General features: G+C 37.6%; 1 protein-coding gene across 3 annotated transcripts in view; it reads right to left on the bottom strand.

The window, feature by feature from the left end:
- Nucleotides 1-27,178, bottom strand: part of ATP8B4 (ATPase phospholipid transporting 8B4 (putative)) — a 413,855-nt gene that overhangs the window by 72,167 nt on the left and 314,510 nt on the right. For all 3 annotated transcript variants that reach the window (XM_043989130.1, XM_043989132.1, XM_043989131.1), the window contains 4 exons: nucleotides 20,930-21,118; nucleotides 16,993-17,108; nucleotides 5,747-5,911; nucleotides 2,741-2,852 (listed from right to left, as the gene is read on the bottom strand). In XM_043989130.1, the coding sequence (XP_043845065.1) occupies nucleotides 2,741-2,852; nucleotides 5,747-5,911; nucleotides 16,993-17,108; nucleotides 20,930-21,118 (582 nt within the window). The remainder of the gene's footprint in view (nucleotides 1-2,740; nucleotides 2,853-5,746; nucleotides 5,912-16,992; nucleotides 17,109-20,929; nucleotides 21,119-27,178) is intronic.

Here is a 27,178-nt window from a genome sequence, read left to right as displayed (position 1 = left end):
CAAAATATGTCAAACTGAGAATATATATGCAATATATTATATATCATACAGAATAGGTATAGAATATAACATATAATAAATGTTTCTTAATTCTAAGATTTAGGAAAGCTAAAATATTCACTTTTGCTAATGTTTAGAACCATTCAATAAAACAAGCATTTATTAAGTACTATGTAGAAAGTACTGAGCTAGGTACTGGAGTCATGAACAAATTAAATGTCTCAAATCATACCTAAATATATGTGGTTCAATCATTCAGTTGTGTCCAGCCGTTCATGACCCCATGGGCCATAGCATACCAATATGATCCATGGGGTTTTCTTGACAAAGAGACTAGCAGGTTGCCTTTCCTTCTCCAGTAAATTTATTTATTTATTTATTTTTAAGTGAGGCAATTGGGGTTAAGTGACTTGCCCAGGGTCACACAGCTAGTAAGTGTTACGTGTCTGAGGCTGGATTTGAACTCAGGTACTCCTGACTCCAGGGTCGGTGCTCTATCCACTGCACCATCTAGCTGCCCCCTTCTCCAGTAAATTAAGGCAAACAGACATTAGAGGACTTGCCTAGGGTCACACAACTAGTAAATATCTGAAACTAGATTTTTTTTGTTTTGTTTTGGGGGGGTTTTCTTGCGAGGCAATTGGGGTTAAGTGACTTGCCCAGGGTCACACAGCCAGTAAGTGTTAAGTGTCTGAGGCCAGATTTGAACTCATGTACTCCTGACTCCAGGGCCGGTGCTCTATCCAGGGTGAAACTAGATTTGAACTCTGGTCTTCCTGATTCCATGTCTGGTCCTCTATCCACTGAATCAATCCAACTGCCTGAAAGGCAAACAGGTTAAGTGACTTGCCCAGGGTCACATGGCTAGTAAATATCTGAAACCATATCTGAATTCTGGTATTCCTGATTCCAGGTCTGGTGCTCTATCCACTTCATCAATCTAACTGCCTGAAAGGCAAACAAGTTAAGTGACTTGCCCACGGTCACAGGGCTAGTAAATGTCTGAGGTTGGATTTGAACCCAGATCTTCCTGACTCATCCCATTGCTCCATCCACTGAGCCACCTAGCTGCCTCACCTAAATATATAGAATATCTAATATATACATGATTCTTAAATAATGTTTGACACAGTAATAAGTACTTAATAAATGCTTGCTGAATGTTGACAGATTATCCTTATATAGCACATTAATGTTTCTAATTATGAATGAAAATGATCAGAAAGAACTTGACTACCCTTTTCTCTTTTTTGATTGGTTGGTCTAGACCTATGATTTTATTAGTTTAGTGTATTCCCAATGTGTAAACGCTCAACTGATAAAGATTAATCATTTGTCTGTCATTTATAGTCGTTTGAGATTGTTTACAATACTGAGATATTAAATGATACTCCCATGCTCATACAGCTGGTATGTGTCAAATATTGGATTTAACCCATGTTTTCCTAACTCCAAGGTTGACCCTCTATACCACACTGCTTTTCACTCCCACTCTCCTCTCTGAATCCACCTAATAAGATTCCCAGCTTCGAATTACAGCATAATAGAGCTAGTTTGTTGTTGTTCAAAAATACTGGAGTGGTTTTCCATTTCCTTCTCCATGTGATTTTACAGATGAGGAAACTGAGACAAACAGGGTTAAATGACTTGCCCAGGGTCATATAGCTAAGTAAGTAGCTGAGGTCAAATTTGAACTTGGGAAGATGTCTTCCTAACTCCAAGGCCAGCACTCTATCTACTGTGCCACCCAGTTGATAGAGGTAGGTAAAACCTTAAAGACCATATCAATTCTTTCATTTTAAAGAAACAGAGATGTAGAAGTTACGAGGCTTAGTCCCAAGCCACAAAGCTGTCCCATCAAAGACTATAACTCAGGCCTCCTAACTTCTAACCCAATAATATTTATGTGACTAACTAATCTTTTAAGTAATAAAACAAGCTACTTAATTTAATTGTAATGAAAACCTTACCCGAGCAGAGTTCTTATGGAATGGTGGTTCTGGTTAAGTGAATTTTCTGGTTTCCTTAGAGTAAAACTGTATAATAATACAAGTTAAGCTGTAAAATGTAATATCATTTACCTCCCAGAGTTGTCAGGAGGACCAAATAAGATAACATAGATGAAGTGCTTTACAACCTTGAACTGCTATGTAAAGGCTAGCTATGATCATTATTCCATGAATGATTGAGGACATAACAATGCCCAAGAGTCTTTGTTCTGGATCTTAATTTTTATTGTAATGTAGGAAAAGCTAGGTGGTGAAGTAGATAAAGCACTTGGTTTGGAATCAGGAAGATTCACCTTCATGAATTCAAATCTGGCCTCAGACACATACTAGCTGTGTGACCCTTGGCAATTCACTATACCCTGTTTGCCTCAGTTTCCTCATGTGTAAAATGAGCTGGAGGAGGAAATGGCAAACCACTCCAAAAATTTTGCCAAGAAAACCCAAATGGGGTCACAAAGATTAAAACAGGATTCAAATGATAACAACAACAAAGAGTAGAGTAGGCATAGATTTAGAAGGTCTAGGAGATTCTTTTGAATCCCTACTGTGGAATTTTGAGGGTTTTTATTGTCTCAAATATGAGCTTTTTTCCTTTAGAATTTTTCCTATTAGAATACTGAAAATATCTATTTAATTAAGCATCATTAATTGGCTTTCCTCAAGTAGAAGTTTCACTGTAACAATTTCCTTCACTGTACAAAACATAACAATATGATACCCTTTCAAATTACCTTGTTTGTCTCCTGTTAAGACCCAGATCTTAATGTTAGCAAGGGATAAACTAGTAATGGTTTCAATAACACCATCTTGTAATTTGTCTTCTATCGCCGTGGCACCTAGTAACTGCATTGAAAAAAAAAGAAAATTCCCAACATTATAAGAAGTTCATAAACTTTCTCAACAATAGAGTTTAAAAGGCAAACAAAGGCACAGCAAATTATAGTAAATCACTCTTGCAGCTACCACCCCTGTAAATCCTGCTGTTCAGGTGAAAGATATGATGCCTCCAGGATCAAATCCAAAATGCTCTGTTTGGCATTAAAACCCTTTCATAATCTACTCTTCAATCCAGTGGCAGTGGCCTCCGGGCTGTTCCACAAATAAGACACTCCATCTCTAGGCTCCTGCCATTTTTTCTGGCTTGCCTCCATACCTGGAGCACTCTTCCTCTTCCACTCTGACCACTGACCTCCATGGCTTCCTACAAGTTCCAACACCAAGTTCTACAGGAAGTCTTCCCCATGCTCTCTTAATTCCAATGCCTTCCTTCTGTTAATTATCTACTTATCCTGGAAGTAGTTTGCATTGTATATATTTGCATGTCGCCTCCCCCATTAGATTGTAAACTCCAGGAGGACAAAGACTATTTTTTGCCTCTTATTTTATCCCCAGAGTTTGGCACAGAGCCTGATGTATAATAGGCACTTAATAACTATGGATTGATTGATGCTAAGGGAGACAGGGATAGAAAAAGTTCTGGGAGATGTTTCTAGATATGTCAACTAAAAGGGACAATGACTGATTAACAGTAGCCTGGGGTACAGAACCTTTTAAGAAATATCAGGTATGATGTCAGCATGAATGTGACATTGTGATTGGTAAACTGTGTACTGCATCCAATCTTACCCCCTCCCTCCTCAATCTGATCTTGGCTTTGAACTTCACGTATCAATGCCCATTTCTCTTTACAAAGGGTTTATTAAATTCTACCTGAGGAGTCAGACACAATACCTACTCACTGATCCCAAGCTCTTGGAATAGGTCTACATAACCTTTAAACCAGTTGGCCTGACTTCATTCTTCAAAAAATTTGTAAAGGGACAGCTAGGTGGCACAGTGGATAGAGCACCGGCCCTGGAGTCAGGAGTACCTGAGTTCAAATCCAGCCTCAGACACTTGACACTTACTAGCTGTGTGACCCTGGGCAAGTCACTTAACCCCAACTGACTCACTTAAAAAAAAATTGTAAAGGTCTAAGGACTTATCATGTAGTTTTACAGAACTGCCTGGGGGGAGCATCAAGAAATTAAATGATAACCCCGTAGTCATATAGTTAGTATGTATGCTCAATCCCAACTAATGGCATCCAAGTATACCCTAACATATTCCTTCCCTTCTAGCTCAAAATGTCTGTGATTCTGAATCTGGATCCAATCTCTCTACCATCTATAGTCTAAAGTTTCCGTAGTCTAAGTAAGAAGTCTAGAGCCAATGATATCAGATTCTATGGAAAGGGACCAATATTGTTATTGGATGATGGTGGTGATGGTGATGCTGCTATGTGTGAATTATACCCTTTGCAAGGTATGGTATAAAGTCACCTGTCTATTAGTCAATTATATACACTAATGGAGGGACACATTGATGTATATAATCCAAAACATACCTTCCATCATATTTCATGAAAAGCAGCATGGCATGTTGAATAGAGCACCATATAGGTTTGGATCCTGTCTCCCTAGCTGTATAACACCAAAGAAACTCACTTTAGTCAGTCAGTCCACAAGCCCCCTGTATATGCTGGGCACTGTGCAAAGTGTTGTGCTAACTACTGAAGGCTTTCATTTCTTCAGCTGTAAGAAGGTATCAGTAGTACCCATAGCACATGCATCATAGGTTGCTATGAACATCAAAAAAGATAACATATGCAAAATACTTTGTAAGCCTTAAAGGACTATATGTGGATTGATTGATGCTTAGGAAGACAGGAATAGAATAAGTTTTGGGAAGTGGTCTTAGAGGTCAACTAAAGTGGGGCAACAACTGATTACCAGTTGCTTAAGTTACAGAATCTCATAATAGATCTATTGTAGGATGTCAGCATGAGCAACATTATTGGTATAACCATGAGATCTCTCAAAATAATCTGGGAATATATCTACATCTATACACACACATATAAAATACCCTATAATGCCAATAGGGCTTAAGAGTCACCTTTCTTCTCTGGAGGTCAAACACTAACTTTCCCTGACATTTGAGCTGCCTAGACATTGTCAACTTTGGCAGGAGGGGGGGGGTGGAGGTGGGCAGGGGAATTGATTCAATTATAGACACTGGACTTAGCATAGATACCAAGGCAGAGAAGGAGAAATTCACAGACTCCTAGGAATTAAAATAAGAATAGCTCAGACATATAAATACTATAAGGTTTACAAATTAATCTCCTCACAGTAACCCTGTATGCAAGGTAATACAACCATTCCATTGTACCAATGAGGACACTGAAGCTGAGAATGCTTCAAGGAGGCCCCATAATACCTGTCTGGGGTTACATAGCTAGTAAGTGTCAGGGCTGTGATTTGAATAAGACCAAAAGCCAAGGACTTCCCAGAGGGCAGCAGGAAGCCCAAAAGTGGGGCCAAATGTGACCTAAGTAGAGTTTCCAAAAAACCTATTAGAGACAGGAGAGACACTCCTCACTATAAGATACCTGACTGACCCACCAGTTTGTTCACCACCACAATCCTGCCAAATTTCTTGGACCTATGAAAGGAAGCATGTTCCCAAGGTGCACAAAGAATTAGGACTTCACCACATTTTCTACTCTCTATGGGATTCTCATTGCAGAATTGGACATCTAAATCAGCTGTAGCAGAATTATCCCTGGATTTGTATATAGAATAAACTCAGAGCCAACATATAAAATATGTAAAATGAGATTTGATGTTTGAAAACAACAGCTTCTCCATATTTCATATTTTAAAATTCATACCAACATATCTCTGAGCACATACCATCATATCTCTTTCAATCTCTTCATATGCTGCAGCAATATGCTCATCTCTTTTATCGAGTGCCCTGTTTGCCTCTTCCAGTAATTTAAACCATTCTTTAAAGTATTCTTCATTTAGGTCCCTGTATGCAATGGCCAAGGTCCGAAGTCCTTCACCTCCAAATTCCTACCAAAGAAGACAGGAAAGTGAAGACAGCAGTTAGGGTATTCTCATTAAATATTTTCTGTTTTAAAGAGAGCACCACTTAACAAATCCTGAAATACAAGAAAATGTTCTTTTTAGAAATGAGAAAGGTTACTCCTTTTTTTATTTCCAAGGGGTTTAAACTGTCAAGAGAACTAAAGATTCCAAGGAAACTGTCAAGAGAACTAAAGATTCCAAGGAAAATTCTGTGAATTATTGCTCACCAATTCAATTTTGAAGACCATCAAATTGTGTTCCCACTTTGTGATATCATTTTGAGATAAAACATACCATACTCTGCATTTGCTTGAACCATGGAAGAGCACTTAGCTAGGCCCCTCCTTGTCCATGAAGAGAAGACAGAGGCTTATGTCTTGCCAGCCCCAACTCAATCCTGAATGAAGGGGCCCCTACTGCTCTGAGAACAAAGGAAAGATGTACAAAAGAATAGTCAAGTTCCTAGTGTAAATAACTCCTTCCAGTACTGTCTCACTGTCATTCAGGGTCACCACCTTGGAGCTAAGCACTGGTGGAACATTAGTCTCAGGAGGGCAGACAGGGAAAAAGATGTAGAAAGACATGAAAAAGGCAGAAAGAGATTGTAGACTTTCCATGCCACTGTATATGCACTGTGTGTGTATGTGCGTGCATACAAAGTTTAAGTTCCAAAATTCCCAAACAGAAATTCACCAAGAGACTCCCCAAACCAACCTACTGTTAATTTCAACAAAGGCATCTATGCTGAACACATGATATAGAGACCCTTCTATTTGTATTTCATTTACCCCTATATACATAGAACCACAGGGGCATCTAAGTTGGTGCAGTGGATAGAGAGCCAGCTTTAGACACTTACTAGCTGTGTGATCCTGGGCAAGTCACTTAACTATTTGCCTCAGTTCTTCATCTATAAAATGGGTTACACTGGAGAAGAAAATATCAAGAAAACCCCATGGACAAAATCCTTGGGGCCATGTAGAGCTGGATACGAGTGAACAACAACAATAAAGACCACAATAGGTTTTTATTGAGGGCAATTTTAACTAAAATTCACTCTATCATGATACTGGAAAAAGCAAGTTACCTATTGTATGAGTCAGATACACAGGGTGGGCCAAAAGTCATGAAGGGGTCTGATGTTTTCATAACTTTTTGAACATTATTTTTTCTTTGTTTTTAGCCATTTACAAGATTTGATTTTTTCACACATAATGTAAATTCATTTCCTCTCTCTGTCTCTCTCTCTCTTGGTATATGTATATATACATATATATGCATGCACACACACACACACACATATACGCTGTATATGATGTTATGGAATTGTAAATTAAAAACAAAAAATAAAGGAGTTATTAAATATTCATGACTTTTGGCCCACCCTGTGCATGTAACTTTAAAGTCTTTTCTCCCATTTGCATGGGTTATTTCAAAAGTAGGGAGTGAATTTACTTTAGACATAACAATTAAAATAACATACTGATCTTAATAGCCCTTTTGCAAAATTAAAACTGAAGTTTTACCTATTTTTATATTTAGGAACTGTGGAGTCATTCTATTTTGGCTGAGCCATTCATTCAATGTGCATAATTTTATTTGGTCATGTAGTCTTGATAATGTTTCAAATGCCCCCATCTTACTTATTCTTTGCTCTATAAGTCTTGAAATAGTCTTTAGCCTAGACTGATACAGCTTTGGTTTATAAGTCTCATATATAATAATGCTTTATATTTATATAACATTTTACAATTTATAGAATACTTTCACATACATATTTCCCATAATCCTCTCAAGGCTCTTCTAGGAATTATACTTCTCCATGAATGTTTGTTCAAATAAATAGATGAACTCTAAAGGACACAAAATTCCAGTGGGGAGGGGTTAAGGAAGAGATAGAATAGGTGCTTCTTAATCTCTTTGCTTTAAGAATATTTTTCATAGCCTTAAAACTGCAGATTAAAATCTAAATCTTGAATAAAAATTCATTAACAACCACTGATTTTATCTGAATCAATTTTATGTAATGTAAGGAGCAAGAAATGTTTCAATTAGAAAACTAGGGTTCAGGTCCTGACTTGCTACATCTTTGTGGCCTTAGGTAAGTCATTTCCCTTCCCTATGGCTCACTTTCCTCATCTGAAAGATGAGAAAGTTGAACTAGTAGATCTCTAAGGTCCTTTTCAATTATAAATTCTTTTCTCCTTTTGCTTGAATAATAATTCCCTGTGATTTTTTTATTACAAGCCTTATGATTGTCATGACTCATTTTGTCATTTTGCAATTCTCCATTGTCAAAATCTGCCCCCTAGGGAGGCAAGTTGGTAGGACTTGAAATTAAAAGAGATCATTTGGGGTCCTGGTTTTTCCCCTTTCTTATATATGTCTCTAAATCTTAGTATTCTCCTTCTATAAAATGGGGTAGATAATAATATCTATCTTACCCACCTCACAGGACTAGCACTTTGTAAGGAATAATAGCACTTTGTAAATTGTATAAGGTTGTACAATTGTGGCTTGTTATTATTATTACTACAAATGCAAGCAGGTTAAATATCAGCCTATTCTGGTAGGCTAAAAAGTCCAGGTTGTTCCAATGAGGTTTTTAGCTCAGGTGATTAGAAGAAAGAACTCGAGTATGTTTAGACTTTGGGTAGTATTCTGGTTATCATTGTCACATTTACAAGCCCAACAGCAAGACCACCAAGAAAAGGCAAGTCAAATGAATAAGCATTTATTAAGTACTTACCATGTACCAGGCACCAGACTAAGCACTATAGATACAAAGAAAAGCCAAAAAAACAAACAAATTAAAAAAGAAAAAAAAAACAGTCTTTCCTCTCAAGTTGTTCACAGTCTGGAATCCCTAGTGGGCTAGAAACCTACTTAGTTCCTGCCCAGTAACTAGAACCTTTGCCCAGTTAACTGGCAAAAACACATCTTTGCCTATGACTTACAATCCCACTGGACAATAAAAACATTTTTTATGTCCTCAAAAGCATTGAGCAAACTGTAAGAGGGCATTACAAAGAGACTAATTAAGTTATTTCATTATTTCATTAAGTACAAATGTTTAATTTAAATGAATATTTTAACAAAGTCTGTTGTATAAATTAATTAAAAAACAATACATATAGTACCCATGAACAACCACAAAAACCGATCAAGAGAGATTTATAGCAAAGGGACAGTGAATAAATTAGTGTCCTTCCTTGGAAAATCAGTCATTTTCAAGTTTAAGATGTGAAGAGAAGGAAGATAAGTTACTTTTACTTTAATGTATAAGTATAGGAAAACTCAATACCAACATTTTAGCTATTGTAAAGTTCTGATGTTTGTGATTCCAATACTATTTTCTTTAATAAAAAAAATGTAGGCCTTCTGGAAAAGATTAAAAGAAAATCAAGAAAGCTCCATTGCAAACACAAAAACAATAGCTATGTTTGTAACCAATATTACTAAGCCATCATTCTTTATACTCAAAGTCAGGCAGTTTTTTATTTGTTTGTTTTTGAAAGATTCAGAGAATGTTTTGTATTAAATATAAGCCTGACAAAAAACATGAATCCTCAAACACACACACACACACACACATGCAACCTTCCTACCCATTCCCCCCCAAAAAAATTACTAAGGAAATAAGAGCTTTATCTATTTTCCCTTAAAGATCATATTGGGTTAAAAACAGAACTCAAAAAAATAGAGTAAATATGCTTCAATTCCAAGCTTTTAAAAAGAATATTTTTCAATTCCATTTATAGTCTCTTTCTTTTTTATGTAGGAATTTTCAATAAAAAAGACTAACATCTAGTTAGATTGTGTGCTAACTCAATCTCCTGCTAAGTACTATATGCAATACATTAGGACTTAGTAAATTACTACAGCTATGGCTGAGACTGAACAGACAGTTGCTATTCAGTCCATAGTAGACCCCTGAAGGAACGTGATTCTAGAAACTACTTCCAGAAATTTCTCAACAACACTGCAAAATTATTTTTGTGGGGTGGGAGGACGTCATAAGAGTTGTCAGTTCACATAAGACTTGTTAGAATTCTCTTGTGAAAGCTCAATAACTTAGGGGTGGGAAGTCTGGGAGGAAACCAGTTTCTGTTGAGTTTGTTCCTCTTTGAATGAGCCTAAGGCACAAGAGCAGATGATAAGGAAGAACTTATCTCCCATGATAATTCTAGATGACTCCAGAAGAATCCCAGAGTCTGGAGCAGAGGAAAAGTACACATAATGACTATTTTTCAGTTGCTGAAGGTTAATCTCCACTTCTCAACATAGAATGGAAGTGGACCAGCTTGACATAGTGGATAGAATGCTGAAACTGGAATTAGGAAACCCTGGGTCTACATCCCATTTCAGATACTTACTGTATGACCCTGGGCAAGACACATAACCTTTCTAAACTAGTATCATCATCCCTAAAATGGGAACAATAATGACACCTACTTAGAATAATAAATCTAAAACTGGAGGGGACCTCAGAGGTCATTTACTAAAATGCTCCCATTTTTATGGATGAGGAAACTGAGCACCAGGGAAGTTAGGTGACTTGCCCAAAGTCACACAGGTAGTAAGCATCAGAGCAAGAATTGAATCCAGATATTCTGACTCTAGAACCAATTCTCTTTCTACTGTATTACACCATCTGCTTCATAGGACTATTATAAGGATCAAGTGAAATTATGCTTCATAAACTTTAAGTTACTATAAAATGGAAACTTTTTTTTTCTTTAGCCTAGAGTAGAGAATTACCATGTGAGGAATTCATTACCAGTCCATATGGTCAACTATTCTACAACTTCCAATTTTAGAGCATTGCCTGGGCTTTGAATGATTAAGTGACACACCCAGCATCACACAACCTGTATGTATGAGAGGCAGAATTTGACCCAAGCCTTCCTAATTCTATTCCAAGAGCCCTATCCTTATACCACACTGCCTCTCATATAAGCTACTCCATTGTTATTCTCAAAGACTAGGTGAGTAGAGTATTTTGCCATGCTGGAAAAGTTTTGAGTATAATCCCAGAAAAAGACTAGTTTCTTCTGTGTATGAGCTAACCTAGCTAAGAATTGGAAGGGCTTGTCACCAATGATGAATTCTTTGGCTCTGGGAACCCATGAATCAAATTAAAATACAAAATGGCTTTCAGTTCTCTGCAGTTCCACTTTTGCTTTCATAGTGATGTGAGTGCCATGGTACTGTGGTAAAAAAATATGGAAGTTTTTTAACAGTCGGTTAGGATAACTGAAAGACTCCAGTTTTTGAAGGACCACCCTTTTGGGGAGGAGACCAACGGCATGAGCTACGCATGCCAGTGCGCCTGCTGCGCATGTCAGACTGCCTGCTACGCACTTGACTTCCGGGGTGCGAGCTTAAAAGACAAGGAGAGAACGGAAGTGGGGCTTTTTCCTGCTCTGCTGGTCTCCTGACTGCGCTGCACAGACGTTCTCTCTCTCTCCAAAGGTGGCCTTCGGTTTTGGTGAGTTTTTATAAGGAACATAGACTAAGCTTAGACTTAAGACGATTTGTATTGTGTTTCTACTTTCCTATCTTTCTAATCAACATCACCTTGTGACTACCATAACAATAAAAGGTCCATCTAGAAAACCAAAAGCTTCTTCCATTTACTAGTCTGGGAGATAAATTAAGGGAAAGGTTAAGTAGGGGAGATTTATGATCTAATATCCAATTTTAAATCCCACAGTACTAAAGGGGACAGAAGATGTAAAGGATCTGGGTTTTTAGAGTTTCCCCACTCTCGGAAGAACTAAGCCACCTCAATATTGAAATCCTTGTGATAAATGAACCTTGAAGACAAAGGGACACTAATGGAAAGAAGTCTTACAGCTTTTCCTTGGAGAAACAAACAAAGAAGTTTGACAGGAGTTAGTTTCATCCTGTGTCCAAAGACAACAAAAACATCATTCCATGAAACAATCTGTTATCTTGGCTTACACTGCTCACAATGAGTATAAGCAAAAAGACTACCAGGATGTCATTTCCAACTTAAAGATAGATGGGGAAGACTAGTGAAGTTGTACAAAGCGCTAGACAAACCAAGTCAATAGATACATTAATAATTGGTGCAGAGAGAAGGTGGATGAAAAATGTTTTGGAAAATATGGCTCCAGCTTGAGAAATATGCATGGTTCAAAGACTTAAAGAATACTCAGTAGTCTATGTATCATTAACATTTTCAGAAGAGAAGAGGAATATGGTAGAGAAGGTGAGCACTGCAACATTGTGGCAAATAAAACTGCCTATAACTTACTAGACAGGAAATAGTTGGTTACTGATATAGGAGTCATATCAGAGTCAGCTATCTGTATAAACAACTATTTGGCTAGTTAGTACAAAGGTCAAAATTTACATGAAATTAGAATAAAATCTAAAGAAGAGAACACTGTGAACAATTGCCAAAATTTCAATAAGCCCGACTCAAATAAGCCTTCAATGCCAAAAAGTGGGAATGGAAAATGACAAAGACAAAATTTACCTTGTTACTGCTTCCTATAAAAGTTTAATCAACATGAAAGTCTTCACAATAAAGAGGTCAACATGGACCAAAATTGCCTAAGCTAGAACATAATGTATTTCCTTTAAAAAAAAAAAAAAAACCTACAGCAACCAAGAGTAGGTGCATTTACATTAGGAAACTAATTTGTAAAGGACTATTGGAGGATTGTTGAAATTACAGATAATACCTAATTAAATAGTAGAAGTATAAAGTCTAAAGAAAGTTAGTTATAATAACCAAATGAATCACAACCATAGATGAATGAAGAAATGAATGAATTGGGGTAGCTAGGTGGCGCAGTGGATAGAGCACCAGCCCTGGAGTCCGGAGCACCTAAGTTCAAATCCGGCCTCAGACACTTAACACTTACTAGCTGTGTGACCCTGGGCAAGTCACTTAACCTCAATTGCCTCACTAAAAAAAAAAGAAAAAGAAAAAGAAAAAAGAAATGAAAGAATGACAGTTTATATTCATATAGTGCTTTAAGGTTTACAACATTCTTTATAAATATTATATCATTTTATCTTCACAACAAACTTGGGATGTCGGTAATCTTATTATTCCATTTTACAGAGAGAGAAATTGAAGCCAGCACCATTAGTAATGGAATAGTGAACCTCAGTGTCAGAGAGGAGAAAGCATTATGAGTTCTCTAAAACACAGGGTGGGCATAAGGGTTCAGTGTCAATCTAAGAGGGGGAAAAAGAGAAGAAGGCATTGGTAGACAGGCTGGGGTTGGGCTCTGGCAAGCGAAGGGGAAGTGATATCCCGTGGCTGGATGCCATGCCTGGCCTGGACCCTCTGGGTGGCACCAGATGTGGTCTGGGGAAGTCTGCCAGTGGGAGGAGGGAGAAATGGAGCCTCCTGCAACTCACAAAAAGACATAAAATGGAACAAACTTGTCAACATTTCTATAATGATCATTATAATAATCACAGACAAAAAACCCTACTACATTTGGATAGCTCATTCCACTGGGTTCTTTTCAAAGAAATTTAAAATGGCACTTATTTTCCAAAACTTAAGTGGACCTGTGATCTTCTAAGTGTTGGTATTCCTTCCAACAATGCACACTGTAACCCATTTATGCCTACCCATATTGTGCCAGTTTCTCCCATAAATTCACCATAGGGCATACAGCCAACATCTTGTGGTCCTACATCATGATCTCTATACACTGTTTGGATATTAGGGCTATCTATCAATAGTGCCAAGTATATCCTATGGGTCTTTATCCGGTTATACATTTCTTTGATGACACCCTATATAACTTCCTCCATGTAACTATTCACTTCTTAATGGACTAAAGTTTGCCCACAAATTCTATGTGCTTCTCCAATACCATGTAGATGATATTCAACTTCAATTTTTCAAACATTGTAGTACCATATGCCTGGCAGCTATCAATCAATCAATAAACATTTATTAAGCACCTACTATGTGCCAGCATTGTGCTAAGGGGTGGGGATACAAAATAAGGCAAAAGTCAGTTCCTACCCTCAAGGAACTTACGATATAATGGGGGAGACAACGTGCAAACATGCATTTACAAAACAAACCACACATGGGATAAATAGGAAATGATTCTAGAAGAATTAAATAGTCCTTTATTTCAGAGAGAAACTTGTGGTCAATAAGAGTACTTGATAATATCGCAAAGGCAACCTAGTCTATTTTCTACCACCTATTCAAGTCTGGGCCCAGTTATCTGTAATTGGTGTCCCAGATAAGTATTAATAGAGGAGTAGGATGGGTTGTTTATCCAACCATGAAACAAAGAAAAATAGTACTTTTAAATGAAATCAGGAAATCAGCTGGACCAGGCCATTCACACACAAAGGCAAACTGTGCTAGAGGTAACCTAATCTGGAAAGCACTAAAGAACCACATTACAAGATAATTTAGGGAAGGGGGGGGGGCAGCTAGGTGGCACAGTGGATAAAGCACCAGCCCTGGATTCAGGAGGACCTGAGTTCAAATCTGACCTCAGACACTGGAAACTTACTAGCTGTGTGACCCTGGGCAAGTAACTTAACCCTCATTGCCCCACAAAAACAAAACAAAACAAAACAAAACAGATTTAGGGAAGGAATGGGAAAAATTATGAACAATATTATTACCCAATAAAATTGATCAATAACTGCTAACATGCCTACTTTTTAATCTTTATAAAATCTTTATGAGAAAGATCTACAAGAATATCCATGAAAACATGGAAAGGGAATAGTCAGGCTTTCTCAAACAATTCTTTGGAACAGGTCATATTTTTATAGTTCCACATGTGCCTGAAAGGTGCTGAGAATACAATAACTTACTGGGTTTGTTGGAAGGAAGGAAGAAAGAAAGGAGGGAAGGGAAGGGGGAAGGGAAGGGAAAGAGGGAGGGAGGAAGGGGGGGAAAGCATTTGAATTGGTAGAGGTAAACATAGCCTTAACAGAGAATGTATTACATAAGGTTTAAAGGGAATAGAGGTCCCCTATAATTTGGTAACACTATAGATTGGTAATGTCTTTCAGATGTTCCTATTGGCAGGTGATATTATTCTGACTGGATTTGTTCAATGAGATCCATGATTATACATAAGAGTTTTGCCTAACAATCTATACAGGAAATAAAAATTCCTATTGTCCATAACATAAAATGCAATCGGATGGCCCAGTGCTCAATGAGAACACTAACTGTAACAGATACTACATATGGATTATGGGGTGGGTCCAGAATTAAATAGGAAGAAATGTGGATTGGATTGCATTTGGGAAATCATGCTGTGTTTTTAATAATCCTAAACTGCTCTCTAATGCAAAGATATGTTATTTCAATACAAATTTTCTCTGAGGAATTCTCTAAGGTTGTAAGTCTTAGAATACCACAATATTTTAGGAATTATAGTTGTGAGTTACCCAGAAGGAAATGGAGCAATGCATGGTAGGTGCAAATAAGCTGTACCATATTCCCTACTATGAGTTATACTAAAAAAACTTGGCATATGAGATATCATTAAGGAAATGTGTAATCAGAAAAGAAGGCAAGCCATGTTAAGGATAATAAGATGGACAACTTAAGTGTTCCACTGGTTTATAAAGACCTAAAGTGATACTCCAATCCAATCCAAATCAAACCAATCCAATTCCAACAAGCATTTCTAAGCCCTATGGCATGCAGGGTAGTAAATGAAGCAATGAGAAGAAAAAGACAAAATGAAAAGAGTCTGCTCCCCAAAATACACTGGATGGATTCTCTATAGAAGACCTGTGGAAGAGCATGGCCCAGAATCACATTCCTACATGGGTAGGAATATATAGGTCATACAATTTACATCCAAGGAGGGAGTATCCACAGCAAGAGATTATGGATCTATGGAAGTAATGAAGTATAAATGGGTTAATCCATTGGGAATCACAGCAGAGTGATGGGGAGTTCTATAAGATATTTTCCAGGCAACAATCTGGCACACAGATGACAACACATATGTGTGTATTTCATCATATAATTTACTTGTGTCTTTATGCGACAATAAAAAGGACCTGTTATTTATTTGTTTGTTTGTTTGCAAGGCAATTGGTGTTAAGTGACTTGCTCAAGGTCACATAGCTAGTAAGTATAAAGCGTCCGAGTTCAGATTTGAACTCAGGTTTTTCTGATTCCAGGTCCAGTACTCTATCAGCTGTACCACCTAGCTGTCCCATAAGACCTCTTATTTAGTCAGTGTAGAGAATTCCCATCAAAATAATTCCCTCCACCAATGCAGGTCACAAACTAACTGTGATAGAAATCTAGCAAATATCAGAGATGGGATCTGAGCCATGTCTGACTATCTTACATCACCCAACCTATGGCAGAAACTCTTAAGGATGCCATACCTTGACTCTAACATAGTGATATTATTTTGGTTCTCTTCAAGAACAAAGGACAACAACCAACCATCTTACTACCTCCAAACTCAGCAAAACCATGTGTATAGACATGTATAGACACATAGACATACACACATATAGACACAGACACATATAGATATAAACATGTATGTTGACATACACATATGTACCATATAATATATATTATGCATTACAAATAGGTGTATTTTGGCTACTAAATGATGAAATTTTGGGCTCTGGCATTAGATAAGACATAGATGATAGATAGATAGATAGATAGATAGATAGATAGATAGATAGATAGATAGATAGAGCAAAGCTTCTTAAACTTTGGGTCGCTGAATATGGGGGTTGCGACAAATTTGGCAACAGTAAAAGGTTATGTATACCTATTTTATATACCTATATACCAGGTGTCATGTAAAAATTTCTCAAGCAAAAAGGAGTCACAAGTGGAAAAAGTTTAAGAAGCCCTGCTGGGCTTGGAACTAACAATTCTTGGTTCAAACCCTACCTGTGACACTTATCTCTGCTCCAATAACTTAACCCTTATGTGCCTCAGCCAGTTCCCCAAGACATATCTACTAAGTCATAGATGAAAGTGATCCACAAAGCATGGGAAAATTGCAGTCCTTAATGGACTGAAGACTTGAGGCACTTACACTGAGATGATCTGATGTCAGTGTCATAAGTTCTTCATTGGAAGGATGAAGTTTTTCAAACAGAATAGTATCTGCTCCTTTACAATAAAGCTTTATCTGTCCTTCTGGGTTTCGAACTAAAAAGAAAATATTTAAAACATTCTATTATCAAGGAAAAAAAAACATTCTATTATCATAATGTTAACTCAATTAGACCTTACCAATGGTGACCATAGGCCCTTGATAAAGAGGCATTGTATTTGATACCAGTAAGGAACCATTTCCCTGATTTGGTGTTCCAAGTTGCACAACCATAGAGCCCTGCTGATACATGATTTATTTATTAATAAAGCAATGACCTTGGAGTCAGAAAGACTTGGGTTCAAGTCTTGCCTGGGATACACACTATCGTGTAACCTCTGGAAAAGTCATTTCAGCTCACCATCCCAAACACTCTAAGACAATAAGTTGCAGAGTGGGCATCTATTTATATTGATGAAGGTAGTTTCTTCACAGGGAGTTCCCTATACAGTGGAAACCACAAACCTGATTAAAAGAAACTATTTAGCATTGAGACCTGACGTTTTTGTGTATTAATCTCTTCAGCTTTCTGATCTGGCTAGACTATCACATACCACTATTTAACTTTATATTTTAGCTCATATTATACTGTGTGTGTGTGTGTGTGTGTGTGTGTATGTGTGTGTGCGCGCACGCGCACATGTGCATCGTACCTCCCTAGCAGACTTTAAGGTCCTTGAAGACTTGTGCCATTTTGTTTCATCATAAGATCACTAGGACCTAACATTATACTTAATCAATATTTATCGAATTCACTAGTCAAGAACCATGTCCTCTCCCTGCCCTCCCCCCACCCCCACCTCAAGCATTGGATTTGGAGCTAGAAACCTGAATTTGAACTCCAGTTTTGCTTTTTTACCAGCTTTGTGACCTTGGGTAAGTCACTTATCTAGACTTTACTTTTCTACATATAAAATGAACAGGATATACTAAATAATTTCTAAGGACCCTTAAGGCCCAAATCATAAAATCTATGATACAAATTTAGCCTAGATCTTTCCCATCAAGTGGTAACCCCCTATTTTCTAGACCCAAGAACAAGTTGTCTCCCAATGATACATAAGACTGTTCCCTACTTAGCATTCCTAAATAAGTTACATGCTTGTCTGTGTAAAATCTTTAGTCTTGATTGGAAATTTGAATTCAATAATATGTTGTGAGAAAATAATGGGATTTGGCAAACGCCCAAAGGTCCCACCTGAAGATTAATTTAGAACTGATTGAATTAAGTGAGACTGACTGAGAGTAATTGATTTTGCTGATTAACCTACTTAAAGTTAGTTAGATTGTAACCACACCTGGCTGGTCCTTAAGAGAGTATTGGTCTCAGAAGCTAAGGACTTTGAACTCAACCCAAGACCACCCTCAAGTCCTGTGAACGAATGGATTTGGATGACACAAACCAATCAGCTTGAAGCAATGTGTAGGGACCACCTCTCCTCCGGACCTGTAAAAAGCTTCCACGCAAAGTTTGTGGCTGAAGCAGGCTGGTGATGGAGGACTTGAGGTGGTAGAGGACTTAAGGTGGTGGAGGACATGAGGTGGTGGAGGACTTGAGGAAGAACCAGACCAGGCTGGAGCTCTATGCTAGATAGGTATTTTCTTAACTTTCTGAACTCCACATGTTCTCTTTTCACTAATACCTGGTATGCTTTAATATATGCTTAATGCCTAAAGACTGATGCTAAAGCTTCTAATTTAAGGTGACCACACATTTAGATTTTAAACATCACAATGTGCCTAATTCCTTTGTATATATGATATCATATATATAGGCTATGACAATGCTGCTATCTTCACTAGACAAAAGACACAAGACACCTATACCCAGACCACCTAGTGTAGTACTGAGCCAGCTGGTCTGGTAATCAATAAATACATATTGATTTAAATATACCTTGATATCACAAAAGAAAGAGAAATCCAATAGGGATAACTACATACCAACATAAGCAAAAATATAGGTGTTGATGTCCCATCCCACCAGTTGATAAAGAATGGGAGTGGGGTGGGGGTGGAAGGTCAGCAATAAAATTATACAACGTTAATTTAAAGAATTAGTTGATCTAAATTCTTATCACAGTTTTCAAAAGAATTCAAGTGACTTCTCTGTTTTAATTTCTTATCAAAATATCATTCTGAAATACCAAAGGATAACCAGAATCTATGATTCTAGTACAGTCTCTCTTCTTCCCAGTAATCATTTTGCCCTGGCAGGGACCCTGCTTAAAATTCTTTCTGACACAAGGCAATACTCAAGAAGATGTTCATCTACTGTATGGGAGAACATTACCTCTCCTCATATGGGATGTATTAAGACAATCAGATTTTTTTTTTGTGACTGGGCTGCAATTTATCTAAGTATAGCAAAAGGTCAAGTGACATAAGTTGCTCATCTTAGGCAAGGACCAAAAGTACTCCCTGCATAGCTAAGGTACTGTTGGCACCTCCAAACCAATGAGAAGCCATGGCTAAGCCATGGAAGTATTAATAACACTTCCCTGGGATACTATAAAGGAAAGATAGCTCACCTTGATTAAAAAAAAGAAAATTAAGCAGGCACCACAAACACAATGGATCAAAAGACATATGATGATGACATATCATTGTGGCAAAGGAAAAAGAAGCCTGCAGTCTGTTGTCCATAAAAGATGAATGATTTCAGAATTCTCTTTTTATCTACTTTTACCTATTGAGAGCTCTTTCCAAGGACTAGGTCCCAGTACTTACTGATCAAACTTACCATTCCATGATGAACCTACATGTATATTCCATACGTTGTCCACAGGAACAGATTTTACTGTACTTTTAAAAAATTATTTTATTCATTTATTATTTTATTGTATTTATAAGCCACGGACAAATACCAAAATGGCAGGTATTCTGACTGCTAATGCCTCCTCTTCCCACTTATAAATGCCTATGTCCTTTATTTTGTATTTACTTATCTGTTCTCTAATTTTTCCTCTCAATAAAATAGAAGCACCTTGAAGATAGAAATTGTTTCATTTTTTAACTTTTTATATCCAAAGCTCTTAGTACAGTGCCTGTCACATGTTATTTAATTATTTCCATTGTGTGTGTCTGACTCTTTATGACCCCTTTGGGGATTTTCTTTGCTAAGATACAAGAGTGGTTTGCCATTTCCTTCTCCAGATCATTTTATAAATGAGGAAATGGGGGCAGCTAGGTGGCACAGTGGATAGAGCACTGGCCCTCGATGCAGGAGGACCTGAGTTCAAATCCGGCCTCAGACACTTGACACTAGCTGTGTGACTATGGACAAGTCACTTAACCCCAATTGCCTCACCCAATAAACAACAAAAAGAAAATGAGGAAATGAGGCAAACAGGGTTGACTTGCCCAGAGTCACACAGCTTGTGAGTATCTGAAAGCGCAATTGAACTCAGGGAATATGAGTATTCCTGATTTCAGGCCCAGCCCTCTATCCACTGTGCCACCTAGCTGCTAAGAGCTGTCACATAGTGGGCACTTAAGAAATGCTACTGAATGAATGAATTGGATTACCATCATCAATAATAATGATAATAGCTAACACATGGCATTCTGAAATTAGAAAAATACTTAACATATGCCATTTGATCCTTTCAACAACCTTATAAGGTAGATGCTATTTTTATTCTCATTGTATAGAAGAGGAAATTGAGGCATGAAGAAATTAAGTGAATTGCAGAGGGTTACACAGCTAACAAGTGTCTGTGACTAGATTTGAATTTTGGTCTTCCTGATTCCAAGTCCCAAGCTCTATTCACTGTAATAGAAATTAATTGCAGCAAATTCAGTATAACTTTATCAGGGTCCTGCAAAAAAACAAAAAAACAAAAAGATTTTAAAAAAATAAAGGTATTGATTGTACCTATCACAGACATCCTTTTCCTGATATTGTTAAAATCCAAAAAGGCAAGCAGTTGGTAGGTAATAACTTTTCCCATTTCTTCCACTGTTATTGTCTCTGGAGTCCTGAATTTAAAAATAAAACCAAAATTTCTTGCTGCTGTGACTAGAGCTCCTTCATCAGGTGACTGAACTTGATAAATCAATTTTCCTAAAATAAAACAACAATAGAAGACACAGTAAATATTACAATCTTGGAGAAGAAGGTAAGATTTTGCACTGGACTCCAAAAATATTCCAGAGTCTTACACCTTAGAAGATTGGAAAGTACAAAGACAAGTATGAGGAGTTCAAGGGGAACTCTGAACTAATCTGTTTAGAGAAGTAACATGGAGAGTGGATGGAGTGTTGAACTTGGATTCAAGAAGATGGGTTCAAATCCTACCTCAGACAGTTACTGACTGTGTGACTATGAGGTATTTACTTAATTTCTCTGAACCTAAGGTTTTCCATCTGTAAAATGGGACTAATAATAATGCCTACTTTATAGGGTTGTTAGAAGGATTAAATGGGATGATCTATGTGAAACATTTTGTAAACCTCAAAGCCACATATAAATGACAGGTATGTTCTATTTCACTGGCTTTCTTGAATCTCAAACTAGGAACAACAAAATAAGACAAAACTTGAGAATAAATAAAAAATTTCCCTCAAACAAGTTTGTTTTGTTTGTGAAAGTTTTCCCACCAGGCTCTTTCAGTCATTTTTATCTGTAGCCACTGATTTATCTCCTCTTTTTTCCATAATACCTCCTTCAGCAACAAGTCTATTAAGCTTTTCCCAATCTCTTTTCACTATGTGAGGGTCATGGAGCTGGAGACTGATGACCCTAATCTTCTAACTCACACGTGTTACTCAAAATGTAGATGTTTCCCAAGTCTATCTTTATTCTTCTGAATTTCCCCTGGCTGAGGAAAGAACATTCCTACTTTTATGTCTAATTATTAATAGCTTCCCTCATCATCATCCATAATCTATGGAGGGCTCCCTGACACATTTCTAGTAACCTGTTTCAGATCCATGAGTTGGAGAATTTGATTAATGAGTTTTCAAATTGGCATTTTTCTTTTTCCATTTCACTTCTCTGGTACCTGTAATCCAAGGTTTTAGGTATTAGAGATGGAATTTAAACTCAGAATTTGTGATTCATGAATTTTATGTAGATACCAATCAAAGTCTTAGTGGTTCTTCCTCAAAAAAAAAAAATCAATGATGATAGTAATAGTGGTGGTGGTGGCAGTAATGGTGATAAGCAACAGCATTTTGTATTGCATTTATTATCATGAAAGTATAGAATCTGGTCTTTATCTCATAAATTGAATTTTAAAGAAGAAAAACTCAGCAATTAATTTTATCCCTTAGGATATATTTTTTTTTCTTTTTGCAAGGCAGTGGGGGTTAAGTGACTTGCCCAGGGTCACACAGCTAGTAAGTGTCAAGTGTCTGAGGCCGGATTTGAACTCAGGTACTCCTGTATCCACGGCCAGTGCTTTATCCACTGTGCCACCTAGCTGCCCCGCCTTAGGATATATTTTTAAAAGGCTTGACCATTTTCTAACTTCACTTTCAACCTATAGCAAAATTTGAATTGTTCAAATGCAATTTTAGAAGTATCAAAACATTCTAAAAATAACTTTAATGGCGAAAAATAAAACCAAACTCTGTGATTCTCCCTAAATTCATATTAGTAATAAAATCCTACCCAGCCTGCATTACTGCAAAGCTCTCTTCACTGACCACCTCTGGACAGTTTCTCATCTTTCACATACATGCCTGCCTCTCTATCCACATCACCCACTTCTCAAAGACTTCTAACCATTCCAGATGGTGTGGACCTGAGCAAGTCATGCATCTTCTCTGAGCCTCAGTTTACTGATCTGTAAAATGGGGATAATACTAGAACCTATATCCCTGTTTGTTGTGAGGATCAAATGAGATTAAGAATTCAGAGTGCCTGGCCAACCTTTCTAAGGCAGAATTCACATTGAAGCCTTCTTGACTCCAAGTTCAGTTCTCCCCACACTCTGCCACCTGATGGCCAACATGTCAACTTTCAATCACAGATTTTGGGTTAGAGGCAGGAGACAGAATTACTTCAACTGTCATTTTCCATCAGCAACCTATGGCTGATTCAGGACATAAATATAAATTGTCCTTATTTTAGAACTCTCTGTTCCCATCTTTGCCAAATAGTAGAAAGGAAAGTGAAAGTAAATTATCATGGCCTTCATTATTCTTAAATGACTTGCCTTTATGGTGTTCAAGCAGTGTCCTAGATTTATATACTTGCCAAATACTACCCTGTTGATAAAAGATAATGACCAATAACAAGGAAGTAGAAAATTGGGTCAATCTGCTGGAGAAAACCAGATGGAATGGAATCACCTGTGTGTGTGTGTGTGTGTGTGTGTGTGTGTGTGTGTGTGTGTGTGTGTGTGTGTGTGTATACGGATTTGCCTTGGTAAAGAGAAAAGCTACCTCTTTCTGTAAGACAGTGATGAAGAAGGAAATAATGGAGGAAAACATCTGAGTACTGTGAGATAAGGAGGAGATGAAAATAAAGTGCTCTCAGTGAGTAGCTACATTTTTTTCAATAAAATATGAAACAAGATTGTCAGTTGAGATGATGTCCTGGAAAGGTTTGAGAAGGGATGGGAAGATTTTGAATAGCTACTGTAGTAAGCAGGATAATGATTCAACTAGGGAGGTATAAAAGGCCTTTCTTCTTTTAGAGAGGGTTTAGTTGAGATTATGTAACATAAATTTGTAGTGAACCGAGTCAGCATAGTTTTGCCAGCTCTGCTCAGCAGCATGTGAATAAGAATGAAGGAAGTGGTCCAAGGCTGGAACTTAGCAGAAGGATAAAAGAGTAAGAGACTAAAGAAGAGAGGATAATATATGATTGAAATACTTCACCAAGAGATTGAAAAATGGAAGAAAGGAGATTGTAGTCAATGAAGAGCAATAGCCTAGGAAAGAAGGCAGTTAAGTGGCTCAGGGGATAGAGTTCTGAACCTAGTCAGGAAGAAGTTTGAATCCTGACTCAGTAACTAGCTGTGTGACCGTGGGCAAGTGACGTGGTCACTGTCTGCTTCAGTTTCCTCATCTATAAAATATGGATAATAATATCACTTACCTGACAGGGTTGTTGTAAGGATAAAATGAGATAATATTTGTAGTGTTCTTTGCAAACCTCAAAGCACTATACAAATACAAGCCAGTATTATTAAAGAACCATGAGATAGAAAGATTGGTGGCATAATGAATATAAAAAAAAAACAGGGCTGGGTAATAAGGCAAAAGGAAAGATGTAATGATAAAAGATTATGATCAGATTAAGAAATTATAAAGTTCATGGAACACTTGTGAGTGATGGGAAGATCAGAAAATGGTCTGGGTGAAAGACTACAGTAGGGCCTGGAGAAAGGCAGAGTAAGATCTCACCCTTCAATTTGATTCAGCCCATCTCCAGGGCAGGAGTTCCTTGAACTGAATAGATAGGTGACAAATAGAGCAGAGTTCACCTCCTTAAATTTAAGACACTTTCATAAGAATATCCTTGGTTAGGCAAATACTCAGAGTTGAGATCTCATAAATTTGGAAGTTCCCTCCAATGATGAAAGCAACTCACAATCCATCAATGACCAGATTCATATCATGTGCTCTCTTAAATTCATCAAAACCAGTCTAATCAATGTTCAGATCTCTTCCTTGCTTCTACTCCTGGCATTTTAAGGACACCTGTGGAAGAACATAGCTACCTGTTCATCTGAGATCCCCTCACTCCTGCCACATGACCAACCCACTTCTCTTCCTATTATACAATTCTTTAATGATATCTTTTACTCTTCTTATTCTTTGGAGTTCCTCACTGGTTATATGTTGCAGCCTGTTGACACCTACCAGATAGCTTTCCTTTGTCTTCTGTGTAATATTCATTTTTAATTGCTTTCTTGTCATAGAGTAACACCAGTAGAATAATGGGCCTCAAAAAATTGGGTCTTCCACTTTCATGGGAAGCTTGGGGGTTAGTTAGTAAAGGAGATTTGCAATTTCCAGGAGATCCACTGTCCTCCTACCATTCAACGCTGGGTCCAGATCACTGTCTCTTGGCACTGCCTGTCCCTTATACATGTACTGATGGCCACCCTCTTTAGTGTGTCCAGTCAACTGTATGTCATAATCTGGGCAAAAAACATTCTTTATCCACTTGGTCTTTACCATGTGCCAGAATCTTTTGAGTGATTACAGATCTCCTGCAGGAGGCTCAGAAATGCCCTGGAGCTTGATGAAATCAACATCACATTATTTTCAAACAGAAACATCTGGAGGACCTCAGCATCTATGGGGAATCCCTCTTTGACCTGGACTTTCTGCTGGATCTCCTCCACTCAAACAGCAAGCACCTTTGGGGGATATACATCTCCCTGTTTTATGCTTTGCCTGATGTTTAGGATCAAAGTTATTGAATAATGTTATTTCTGTCATATCTTCAAAGGAATCTCAAATGATTTTGACGTATGCTTCATAGACATCTTGTAAGAGAGGCTGTAAGGCAGCATTCTCTTCTGCCAAATCAAATGCTTTATTGCAATCAATAAATAATGGGCCCGGTGAGAACTTATATTCTCTAGAAGTTCAATTAATAATGAAATCATAAAAAATGTAATCTATTGTGGGATATCATTTGTGAAAGCCTGCTTATTCCCTACTAATGCTCTCATCAGGGTTGCCCTCAATATGTGTATGGTTGACTCTCCTAAAGATTTTGAATAGAGGGAAAGTGAGAACAAAGGTCAGTAGTTACTGATATGTCTTATTAACCTTTTTTTGTATTAATAAGGTCTGAGGGTTTCCCCCCATATCTGTAGTATCTTATGCTCCTTCAAATACCTTGTATATTGATTCCTCAATGCCTTCATGATTATATTACCTCTAGCATGGATATCTTCTCTATAGTTAAATCATTCTATTTCCCCAACCTCTTTCTTTCCAAATTTTCTTATTACTGTAGAGGGTTTCACTATCTTCCCAGCTACCTAGGGTGACAATCTAGGTATCATTCTTAGCTCCTTACTATCATTCAACCCTACCCCCTGCCACCCACCCAGCCAATCTATTACCAAAGACTGTAGGTTTCACCTTCATCTCTTGAATACTCCCCCTTATTGCCTCTGACACTGCCACCATTCAGGTGCCGACTCTCATTATTGAAATAGTCTGATGGCGGTGGTCTGCCTGCCCCAACTGTCTTTCCACTGCAGTCCTTCTTCCATTCAGTTGCCAGAGTAATCGTCCTAAAGATTGGGTCTAACCATATCAACCCCTACTCAATAAGATCCAGTGGCTCCCTATCATCTCCAGTATCAAATACAAAAATCCTTCATTTGGTGTTCAAAGCTTTTCAAAACCCGGCCTCTCCTCATATTTCCAGTCTTCTTATGGCTTGTACCACCCACCTAACACACACACACACACACACACACACACACACACACACACACACACGTACTTTGGCCCAGTGACACTGACCTCTTGGCTGTTCCATGAACAAAAGACTCTATCTCTGGGGTCTGGACATTGTTCTCTGGCTATTTCCCATGCCTCCAATCTCTCCATCTACATTTCTGCCTCTTAGTTTTCCTGACTTCCTTAAAATCCCACCTTTTATAGGAAGCCTTTCTCAATATCTTCCCTCTGTTGATTATTTCCTATTTCTCCTGCATATAGCTTATTTGTACATATTTGTTTGTATATTGTCTCCCCCATTAGACTGTGAGCTCTTTGAAGGCAGTCACTACCTTTTGCCTTTCTTTCTATCCATAGAGTTCAACATAGTGCTTCACACATAGTAGGTGCTTAATGCTTACTGACTATACACTTGATCCAATGTAGCTATTCTTTCCATCTATGTTCTCTTTAATGACATTTTTACTTACTCTATAAGCACCTTGGGACTATGATGTTATAGTCCAAATTGTAGTTCCATTGTCTTTGATGAAGGAAATAGTTCATTATAATGAATTTGCAAATCCTTTCCATTTTTATTTTGTTTGTTTCTCCCTTCCATTTTCATCCTTGAATGTTTTAAGAATGACTGTCCTTTGTTGGCCAGCTTCCTAAACTAAACACAGTCTAGTTTCACCCTTCACTAATCCTGCTTTGTGACATAATACTGTTCATAATAGTCCATCATCTTTCTTCAAAAGAT

The sequence above is a fragment of the Dromiciops gliroides genome, chromosome 2, assembly GCF_019393635.1.
Source record: "Dromiciops gliroides isolate mDroGli1 chromosome 2, mDroGli1.pri, whole genome shotgun sequence".
Lineage (NCBI taxonomy): Eukaryota > Metazoa > Chordata > Mammalia > Microbiotheria > Microbiotheriidae > Dromiciops > Dromiciops gliroides.
The sequence above is the reverse complement of the archived record's forward strand: the minus strand, read 5'-3'. Positions and strand labels throughout refer to the sequence as shown.